This window comes from Patiria miniata, unplaced genomic scaffold, assembly GCF_015706575.1.
Source record: "Patiria miniata isolate m_02_andy unplaced genomic scaffold, ASM1570657v1 HiC_scaffold_9, whole genome shotgun sequence".
NCBI lineage: Eukaryota > Metazoa > Echinodermata > Asteroidea > Valvatida > Asterinidae > Patiria > Patiria miniata.
In genome coordinates, this window is record NW_024037076.1 from 23552751 (window position 1) to 23563661 (window position 10911).

Sequence of the window (10911 nt, forward strand, 5' to 3'; positions counted from 1 at the left end):
TCGGTACTTATTTTTTTTTAATATATATACAAAGCAATATTTCTCATGAAGTAATGGAATTATTTTTTTAGTCCTTAAAAAACGCATTATTTAAACATGTCTTATTAATTTATGTTTTACTTGATATTTGGAAATCCGATAAACTTGGAAAACTCTGCGGTCATTTTGACGGCGGACCTGATCTTGTAAGAAATTTGTATCCATTTTTTAAATCAGATTTTTTTCTTCAGATTTGTCCACGATGTCCATATTATTCAATGACCTCAAGAAGTGTATATTAATTCGTTGGTAGTCAACTGAAAATTCGATCATTTTTGGTAGAACCTCATAACTGTCATTCGTGGCGAACACAAGTACACAACTACGGACGTACGACTTGCAAGTTTAGTCTATTTTCATTTCACAATCGCAAAACAAAACCTATCTCCTTTTATTCCACCGTTCAGAAAGTGACCATATGGTTGATTTACATATTTTAGCACGGTTGAAAGATCGACGCGTAAAGTATTTTACGTGATCGAAAAAGCGTATTAGCATCCGAGGCGCAGCGGCTGTAAACGATCGACTGAATCGATGCACAAAATGACTGGCGCCGGAAAATGCGGTCTACATGTAGGGCGCCATCTATTGACGTACTCATTAATAATTATGTCACGATTCTTTTCGTTTTTTCTCCCTTTTTTTCCCCGAATTAATTCGTTGATGCACTGTGAAATGTATTTTACTTCTCTTAATTTTAAAAATTATATGGTACGGTTCTTTTTATAAAAAATCTGAATAAAAATTATTATAATATAACAAAGTTTTAAAAAAATTGGCTTTACTTTGAGAATAAAATGCTTGTGTAAAACTTTGGCAAATATGTAGATTGACTAAAAATTAAAAAATGACATCAATAAACATTATTTTAATTGGCAGTATTAGTATTTATATATATTCAACTGCATTGTATATTTTGTAATATTTTTGTCTTTTTCAACTTGTGTTTTTAAATCTGTTCCTAAACAATATCTACTTTTTGGTGTAAAACATACTCAATATAAACATTAAATACCTTGGTAAATAAATTGGGATCATCCTTGCATGAGTTGCCGTCCAAGCGTATTTTTATATATATTTTTAAAACATTGTGGAAACTGTTGCATTCGTACTTAGGTTGCTATTCAGTTGGGCCAGACCTGTTTGGGTCCTTTCCACTGAGTGATTCCATACGTCAAGCCTTCGTCGCGTTCCTTCTTATACCCAAGACAATGGGAAATGTAGCGCACGCCGTCAATCACGCGATCCCTGTTCCGATGCTGGTGCCCGTGCACATGCACCTGCGATCCGATCTCGCGAATCTGTTGGTCCAGCGTCTTGCAGCCGGCGTAGCGTGTGAAATTGAACCCAGCCATTGCTCCTTGTCGCTTAGGCATCTCAGCCGACAGGCCAAGAGTTCTTCTTTCCTCGCTTACGCATCGCGTATCCTCCTCCTCTGCTCGGATCAACTCCACCCGCGGCAGGAAATGGCTGAACGAAATCACCGGCGCGTCGTAAGCGTGGACGCGATCCTCGTTCAGCTTCCCGAAGTACTTTGAGCGACTGCCTATGTCGGCAGGCCATCTACACATGTGATTGTCCATCCAGAGTGATTTCATTGAGGGATCCTCGCTAGGACCTGAGACATACAAAGAATCCTGCCTGTCCTCTTCAGGGGTTGCGTACCACGAAAACAGTGGTACAATCCAGACACGTTTGCCATCAGTTGTATCGACGATTTGTGGGTCGGTGCGGACGCCTACTCTTCTGCACAGCTTGAGGATGTTGTGAAATTTATCGACGGAGGTCTCTGAACTAGATTTGTCTCTGATCCAGAGTTCATGGTTGCCTGATGATTAAAAGTAACAACAAAGTGAGTACCTCAGATTAGGTTTTGCCCTTCGCTGACGTATAAACACTGTATACTCAGTGTGTTACATCCCGAGTGAAAGTTGGAAAAATCACTTGGGTGGGACTCGAACCCACGACCTCCTGCTTTCTAGTGAGTATACAGTGTTTATACATCGGTGAAGGGCAAAAGCTAATTTGATTTGCATCACCCCGACGCAAAATTCCATCTCATGAATAAAGTTGAGTACCCTTGCATCTCCCTGAACTCTCCCATTGCATTCAAACTTTCTCTCCATCTGCTTCTATCACGGAAGACTAAACTTGTCCAGGAATTTTATATTTTTGAGCAACAATTGGGGTGGGCACTTACACACAAAAATGGTTATGTCTCATACTTTGTGGATGATACATTGCTGTTATGCAAATCCGCCATCTTGAAGAAAAAAGGGGGGCCTCCTCCATTTTTTCAAAAATCCCGGACGGAATTTTTTTTTTTTAATTGGGCTTATTTGTTATTATTTCAAAACATTTAATTGATTCCAAGGATCAAGGAGTTATGGCGGACAATATTAATATCCTTTTAGTTTAGAAAAGGTTTAAAAATGACTTTAAAGTTTTACTATATTCATTCCAATTCTAAGGTTAAGGGTCACAAAATGAGGACAGTCTGAAATTCACCTGTAATTCAGATAGGAAATTCACTATACAAAAAGGGGAATACCTGTCTATATTGGAATAACAGTTTGTTAAACAAACCTGGAACATAGAACACCTCTTTGAACTTTGCCTTGAGTGACTCCAACGTGGACTTGAGTAGATCTAGCGAGTCTGTGACATCACCAGCCAATAGGAGCACATCGTTGGTGTATCTCGCACAATCCAGGCCCTGTATCCATTCTTTGTTAACAAGGTGGTCGACATGGATGTCCGAAATGGCAAAGATACGAGCCATCTTCCAACCAGCCTGACATGAAATCTGTTCAATATGTAAAAAAAACAGTTACTTTCCAAATGATGTTTGTTAAGGAATGTCTTCAGGAGTCTTTTTTATTGTCAAGACTGACCCTTCCGCTAAGAAAAAATGCATGTCCTACATCCCCACATCGCTTGGAGCCTTCCCCACATCATGTTTTTTTTCCCCCCAAACTTTGCCCTCCTGGGCCCATTTCTTTTTTTCTTTTCTTTTTCCGAATAATTTGCAATATTATACAGATTTTCAATAATGAGCAGGACAGCTACAATTTCAAGCTTCATAACATTTGCACTTACTATGCAAATGTTGTTCTATTACTATTTTTTTTTTCTCTTTGTGCAATTCTAATACATGTAGTTACATGCAGGGAGGGGTAAATATGTTTTGTTTTAACTATTTTGGTTCTTGTGTTAAAATTGTGCCTGGAGAACTAGGCTACTCGATAGTTACTTACTATGGAAAGATTCCCATACCTGGCCATCACTTGTCACCCTGTGCACAATTTAGCACAAACCGTATGAGACTGGTCTGAAAATCTAAGTGTTTTCTCAGTAAATACTTCAATATTTTCCCTGCTTAATTTGACTTTTTAGGACACATTATCACTTCCTGATGGCTGATTACCTGATAGTTCACTGAAAAGAAAAATTAGTGATGGTCAGATACGGGAATATTTCCGTTATTATAAATAATATTATTAACTTGTTTACTTGTCTTTAGTGATTCTGCAACAAAAGTGCAAGGATGCACTCTTTTTTTACTCACTTATCTGTCCATCTAATTACTATTAATTGTAGTTATTTGTTTATACATGTATATTTTTATATATTTTTATACATGTGTATTTTGTATATCTGCGAAATAATAAATGAAATTAAATGAAATGAAAGTTTGAAACGCCCCCTCCCACCCCCCCCCCCCTTCTAAAAGTAAAACTCCACCTTCCCACACTACACACAACCACGTTCGCTCGCATCCGAATTACTTCTAAATTATAAGATTTTTTAAAAGGAAATCGTGGGTTAAAAACGGACGTTCCGCACCTACCGTTCGCATGAAACTCTTGACCAACATGCATTGATTTTTCCTGTTTTTTACCCCCAGACCGGACCTCTTGCGACCACAACTTGACTTGCAAAATGTTGGATCCGGTTTCTGGATCTGGTGACTTCAACATGGAAAGTCTAAACTGAAAGTGTAGACGTCTAGGAGCTAACTCTTTATTCTTCGAACGATTGAAACTATAGAGGGCGCTACATAGAATTTACAATGTGTGCAGTGAAAAAAAAAAACAATTTCCAGAATGCGATGTCGACATGATAGGGATACAAACCAAATCATCATAGGCACAAACGATAAATCCCCACCTAAAAAGAATCGGGGGAAAATTCAGAACACTCCGAAGATGGTGATCAAGACAGATAATTTAGTGGGGTCTAAAAGCAGTTTTCACGGGCAGCAATAAGGCAATTTTATGTTTTTGTTTCTTGTGTGCTCGAGGCAAAATGACGGACTCAATGGTCACCAAATTGTGTTGCCCTTTTTCCCTTTAAATCTCTTTATGTTTCATTCAAAACTACTAATACAGTTGTTTTCTTCATCGAAGGCTGCAATGTAGAAGAACGGAAAATAGCATAGTCTGTATTCAATAACTTTATTCACTTTTCACAAAAGATTTTTAAAATTATATATACAAAAAAAAAGACGGATTATTACACATTCATTGATGAAACTCCCGATAAGGAGTGAATATTTACTCGAACAGTTGACATTCCTTTGTGTTAGATGACCGAACCAAGCAGGGCTTAATTACTATCGAAACAAAACAATATACATGTATCAATAAATAGCAATTTCAACAAAAATCAATTGATTCAAAATCAGTTGAGTAACCATCTTGTGCCTCACCGGCATCCTATCTTTCTCTTTCTCCGTTCCGACCAGCTAGTTTGCTCCCTATTTCCTCCTAGTATTTATTAAGTCTCATTATTATGTAAATCTTTGACACCTGTTGTCTGTTTGTTCGTCAGTCCGTCCTTGGTTATTTGTTTGCGTTTCATTTGAACTTGTCTGTTGGTTTGTCTGTTTTTCTTTAAATTCATCTGAAATTCATTTTTTTTTACAGTTTTTCATTGAAGTGTAGGCATGTCCCTAGAAGCATCGGCTTCACGTTTTAAATAATGCCTTCATCTTAATATGACTACTTTTGTTCTCATGGTGCTTTTACTTTACTTTGGATGGAAATAAATGGTATTGAAATTGATTTTTTTTTTTGTAAGACAGCTTTTTACCCCCTTCGTCTTTAGAGTCGATCGAAACACTACCCGGTACACCCCTCAACCTTAATGACAATTTATATTTTATACAAGTCCTTTTATTTACAAGAGTCCTTGCTTTTCGTTTATTAACGCTCCAGTTTATCCATCATCTGTCCTGAACTGTCCATCCCTACGTCACCACGACGTCATCAGACGGTTCTGAGTTGGACTGATGGGTCCGACTGAGGGCGCTATTGCTGCATCGCCTTGCTTGCTCTGCAGGAACCTGAGGATGTTGCAGGCGGCTATGCTCTCGGCGTTCTTTTCTTGGAACTCCGCTGCCCTGCACTGCTCTCGCTTGTGCTTGGTCCGGCGGTTCTGGAACCACACTTTAACCTACGAAAAAAATTAATGAAATAATAGAGTAAAGCGAGATAAATAGCGCCCTCTATTGGGATAAACAGCGCCCTCTGTCATCACGAGCATTTGTTTTACTCGGGATTGACCAATCCAATGGTACTTGTGATTTGACAGATGATTTCTTTGACCTCTTTTTACATGCGTTTTGATTGGTGAGCACGTCGCACCATGGAGGTAGGAAAAGTCGCACTCATTTGCGGTATTATACCCACAATGCTTTCCGTTTCCCGAACACTGTCTTCTAAAAGAAATTAGCGATTACAAAAGGTGGTGAGATCGATGGGATAGTTCGATCAAAAGTTGGAAGACTATCAGTATCGATCATTTTGTGTATCTCGTAAGTTTTATTAATTCACAATGAACGGTTACTCTAAATACAAACTTAACACACTGTAAGGATTTCAGTGGTTGCTCACCTGAGTTTCCGTGAGATCGAGGTTGGTTGCCAGGCGAGCTCGATCCCTCCCCACCATGTACTGGTTACACTTGAACTCCTGCTCCAGCCGCTCTAGCTGATAAGACGTGAAACTCGTACGCGCTCTCTTGGGCCGATCCAGATCGAGCGCCTTGGGGAAGACCATCTCGCGGGGCTGACCATTTTGATCTGTTGGGGATGAAAGGAAAAAAAAACGTATTAAATTTGGGAGTTACAAATGTCTTTTGCGCAGAATGAGCAATTTCGTGCTTGCATAATTCCAAGGTAGTCGAAATTTATAGCAATTAATTGATTAATAATCACCATGACGACAGGACAAATCCGCTGTAAAAATTCATCGGCATCGCTGACGTCAACACTTTACCACTAAGAAGATGCATAGCGCCACCTACGTCGCCATGTCATCTCAAAAGTAACCTCTAACCTCAGCACCCCCGCCCATCCAGCTCCCCTGTCTCCCTGTCTAATTTCTTGACAGTTTTCATTGACAGGGTGTGATCACCAATTCCAGCAAATGACACTTCCTGAACCTTAATCTTCCCCCTCTTCAATACTAATCTCATTGTCAATCCTCCCCTCCCCTCTCAAGGAGTCATCGTCCTCCATAACAAACCCATCCCAATCTCAGATATCCCCCTATCGGTCATTTGCCTCATTCGTCTTTTGTCCTCGTTCCTTCCCTCCTGTCACTCGACGCGGGCTGCTCTTCCCAGCCAAATGACCAAGTCATGTTAGTCTTAAATCCAGCAATTAGACGACCGTTCTTTTCCAATTAGCCAGCGGATCAATAAAGTCTGGCCGTGCGTGGATGGGTTATGCCAGCATGGGTCTGGTCGGACCGGCTCACCCCCCGCTACATCCCGGGTAGATGGGCCCGGGGTGCCCCACTATTACGATCCCCGTCGCAATGACATGAACTCCCTAATGATCATTAGACATTACGAGTTGTGACACGTGACGCGTTGTGTTGTCAGGTTGTTTTTATGATGACTGCATACTGTGCCTTCGTGCCAATCATGGCTAATTAGGCCCAGTGATGTGATGGGTTGGTCATTTCGAGTCACCTTACATTCAGAAGTCAGTGAGATATTTCCTCCCAGAAAAACAAGACTCCCAGTTCCGCATTGAGAGAGGGAGAATGCCCAACTAAAGTAAAGAAACTGAAGATTTCTTGTTTGGAAGGTACATTTTAAATCAAGACAAAAATGAAAAATTCATGATGACTGTTTCGTATGTTGAACCCATACCATCATAAAATCATTTATGGTGCGTTGGAACATGAAGGTGACTTGGAAGAGCTATTCTAGAAGAAATCGAAGAAGAAAGTGGAAAAGTCCAAGATTCGATGAATTCTGAAAATACAGAGTTAATGTTTGTCTATAAGCAGAGCAGTTCATACAAGGCACCGCCGTTTGTAGGCAACGTGTCCCACATGCGACCTATAGTTCCACATATAGGCCAGATTGTTTAACAGGTTGTGTCTTTGTTTGTTAGTCCTTCTGTCCGTTTCTGTTTGTTTCTTGGTTCTTTGTCTGTATCCCAGTCCCCGTTTCAATGATTTGTTCGGTTCATTGACCTTATCTTTCCCTTCTGAATTATTGTTTGTCTTGTTCATGTTTCTATCTTTTTTACACCTGTTCCACTAGTTTTGTTCTGTAAAGTTTCATTGTCAGATTCTCTGCAATGTTTTTTGTTTGTATAAAATCTTGGCCAAATATATAATAGTAATAATAATTGATTGGTTGATTGTTTGCTTGATTGACTAAATTTTATGGACAAATACAAACGTTTGCTGGAAGGACTATACAAAATGTTTCTCCGAGATGTGAACTTATACGTGAAGTTTCCAAACCATAAAAACGATTCCATGGTTCCTTTATAATGATATTTCAAGTAGTTATCATTTTTTTGCGAAATTGTACTTTCATTTTTCTACCTCTGCTAATCCTAGCTACTTCGAATCCAACCCGGCACACGAAACAAAAGGGTTTGTTAAACCTTACTCTGATCAGTGTTTTTCCTTGGAAAAAACTCAGCGCCCCCCTCCCCTAAAATGTGGCATTTTCTTAATTATTTTTTACACAGGTTATTTGCTTCATTGCATGTAGTGAAGTCACCAAGTTTACCTCTATATGTATTAATTTACCGCAGTAAGCATTTGTATATGTGCGAGTGCGACTGCAAATTCCATCTTAGTTTCTATTTTATAAAAAAAAAATTTGTCCAATTATGAAGTTTAAGAAGCTAGCTTTTCGTACGATAAAACCCCATTTGTAAAGAACGAATTGTAAGAGAAGTTCCAAAACAGAAAACAAGGGAGGATATTTCAATTTTAAACATCGAGAGCAATTTCGAAGACTGCCAACACACTTTCATGATATAAAGTATATATATAGGGCAACGGTAACAGTTTAATAGTATATCTTTTGTTTCAAAGAGAGCATTTGTTTAGTCCATAAATTCTTTCAAAGATTTAAACGTAAAAACGCAAGCCTCCAGGATTGTCAGTTCTCGTAATGTTATGAAGTGGAAAAGAAAGAAATACAAAAGCGATTTTAATCTTGTGTATCGCGTAATTGTTAAATTAGCTTTCTGCTACTTCAAGAAAGACAACAACCGATTTCAATCGTCACTTTTTTGGGGGGGCGGTCTAACAGTATAGCATGAATTCTTTGAGTTCCTTCTGCGATTGTGACACGATTTTTCGGTCGTTTATCTACGCGACTTTACATAATTGTCTATTCCTATTCTTTATTTTTATTTTGTTCGGTGTTTTTTTTCCATTTTTTTTTTATACTTTCATGTTTCCATTTTGATGAGTTTCCACTTCCGTCACAGCAAAAAACTGTATCTCCGTTTCGATACGTCTCTTTGTTTGCCGCAACTGTTTTCATTCAGCTGGAAAATTATACATTGTGTGCGCACCTGACGTATTTTGGTTAGATGACAAGCATAATCACAAGATATTTCACAATTATTTCAGAATTATCAACACAAACTTTTAATCTCATATCTACCTACAAGGTAGCAAGCCTTTGGAAAGCTTTAAATTTGTGACACAAAATCATTACAGGCTCAAATTACGAGATTTGTAAGTGTACAAATCATATTTTTAACCGCGAGTTATGCGTGCTTTCAAGTTTTTTTTAACATAACAAAAAATACTTTAAGCACTAGGAAACGACAAAATATTGGGATGTGTTATCTAAAATAAATACACCATAGCTTCAAATAAAAAGAAACGCACACAAAAATCATTTCATTGATTTTAACAACTTTAGATATTCAGACATTATTATTGACGTAGAAAATGTTACGTTGTTGATTCATTATAGAAAAAGAGTTTTATACCTTCAAAAATCATTATGTAGCAACTTCAACTTAACAATAAACGTGTAAACATAAACATGAAATGAACCAAATCATAATTTTATACTTGTCCGAAAAAAATCCAACCATACAGTTTCCAAAGGAGACCAGTGTAATGCAATCAGCAAGCTCATACATAATATGGGAAGACGCTGTCATAAAAAAAAAACTCTGTCAAAAATCGTTTAGTCTCATCTCGAAACATTTTTAAGCATCCGAAGTGATTGTACATCGACAATTTTTTAAGAAAAGTTTCAACCTACCTTGGAAAGTCAGCACTCTGCAGAACGACCGAGAATCAGCCGGGTCGCTAGCCGTGCTGTCCGGGGTCGAATCTCGCCTCGAGCCCCCGTCCTCCTTTCCCCTATCGCCAGGTGAGCTACACCGTTCTCTCGTGCTTTCATTCCGTCCGACCGAGTCCGAATCGACCGGTGAAACCTGACACCTGCCCCGGTCGAAACTTCCATCCAATTGGGGGAGCTCTGCCTCGTGGTGCGGTGGTAGAGTTCGTTCCACGGACTTTGTGGAAAGTTGGTCGAGAGGGATGGACTTTGCGGTGTGGAAGACGGGAGGAACTCGGTACACGGGATACTGCTGGTAAGCTGCTTGTCGGTAATGATGCATTTTATCGTAAATGTCGTAGTGGTGATAGTCGTACGCGGTGGGCCAGTACGACTGAGTCCACATTTCCATACTTTGTTTTGAAATAAAATTTAAAATATAAGCAAAATCTGTTATTAGGAAAACAAACAAGTGGAGCTTCTAGGTGAGTAGACGGTAGTTCTCGTCCCGTTGCCGGATCAATAATGAGCAGTATGACCCAAGACGGTCCGATGTCAACTGAACGGGACGGAGAAAGTATTTTTCACCGGAGATCAAAATAATAAAAGAATGCATACGATTTTCCTCAGCCACCCGTCCAGACTGCCTGACGTGTTTCGCCCTAAGAGGGCGGGCTTCACCGCGGGACGTCTTTCAGCGCGCGTCAGGGTCCCCGCCACTTTGATTGGCAGGTTGTCAATTATTTGGGTCATTATGGATTTTGGTGGTTCGCCGGGTGAAGAACTTATTAGGTCGTTGCCCATTCAGAAGTGCGTTCTATTCATCTCGTATTTGGAACCCTGGGTTACATTGCGAGGTATAGTGTAACTGTCCGTTATGGCTTATTAGTGGGTAACTTTGCTACTGTTAACACAGTGCCATTCAAGGTTCACGCTTGTAGCTCTATTGACAAGTGTCATGGCCAGACGAAGAAAGTCTTGTCTGGGGTACCCAACTATCGGTAGCTACAACCATAAGAAGAACATTGATAAATTCTTCAATTATGAAAAAAACATACACCAAATAAACTTTGAAAAGGCATTAGAACTATGCGTGTTAAACAACTACAATTTCTTAACATACTGATTCAGTTTAACGTTGCTGCTGCGCAGAACTTCTTCTTTTTTCACGAGCCTAAAACAGGTGAATTTAAGAATGACAATAAGAACCGTTTAAGCCCATGAACAAGACTTTTTTTTCGAGATGCCACAGGTACATAACTAAAGAGTCCAACCTGTCAATCACCCTTCTATCCTCTTCCAATG

At 39.3% G+C, this 10911-nt stretch overlaps 2 protein-coding genes across 3 annotated transcripts; both read right to left on the reverse strand.

Annotated features, from left to right (window-relative positions):
- Nucleotides 1–243: 243 nt before the first annotated feature.
- LOC119720510 lies at nt 244–4042 on the reverse strand. 2 transcript variants are annotated; one of them, XM_038190195.1, is made up of 3 exons: nt 3890–4042; nt 2626–2845; nt 244–1867 (listed from the first exon to the last, which is right to left on the reverse strand). In XM_038190195.1, exons 1-3 carry the CDS (start codon nt 3914–3916, stop codon nt 1164–1166), a joined length of 951 nt encoding a protein of 316 aa, XP_038046123.1. In that variant the 5' UTR covers nt 3917–4042; the 3' UTR covers nt 244–1163. The 2 variants fall into 2 exon arrangements, with proteins under 2 accessions (XP_038046123.1, XP_038046124.1); XM_038190196.1 differs by having other exon boundaries at nt 3886–4023.
- Nucleotides 4043–4479: 437 nt separating this feature from the next.
- Nucleotides 4480–10224, reverse strand: LOC119720511 (ventral anterior homeobox 2a-like). Its single transcript, XM_038190197.1, has 3 exons — nt 9589–10224; nt 5937–6124; nt 4480–5496 (listed from the first exon to the last, which is right to left on the reverse strand). Exons 1-3 carry the CDS (start codon nt 10016–10018, stop codon nt 5296–5298), a joined length of 819 nt encoding a protein of 272 aa, XP_038046125.1. The 5' UTR covers nt 10019–10224; the 3' UTR covers nt 4480–5295.
- Nucleotides 10225–10911: the final 687 nt, after the last annotated feature.

Bases quoted from the DNA above. Each gene is read 5' to 3' on its own strand.
- LOC119720510 (XM_038190195.1), bottom strand. From the start codon at position 3,916: ATGTTGGTCAAGAGTTTCATGCGAACG. The intron at 2,846-3,889 runs GTAGGTGCGGAA...CATATTGAACAG, and splicing joins TCAAGAGTTTCATGCGAACG to ATTTCATGTCAGGCTGGTTG. The intron at 1,868-2,625 runs GTTTGTTTAACA...TTTAATCATCAG, and splicing joins AGAGGTGTTCTATGTTCCAG to GCAACCATGAACTCTGGATC.
- LOC119720511 (XM_038190197.1), bottom strand. From the start codon at position 10,018: ATGGAAATGTGGACTCAGTCGTACTGGCCCACCGCGTACGACTATCAC. The intron at 6,125-9,588 runs GTAGGTTGAAAC...CATCCCCAACAG, and splicing joins CAGAGTGCTGACTTTCCAAG to ATCAAAATGGTCAGCCCCGC. The intron at 5,497-5,936 runs GTGAGCAACCAC...TTTTTTTCGTAG, and splicing joins TCGATCTCACGGAAACTCAG to GTTAAAGTGTGGTTCCAGAA.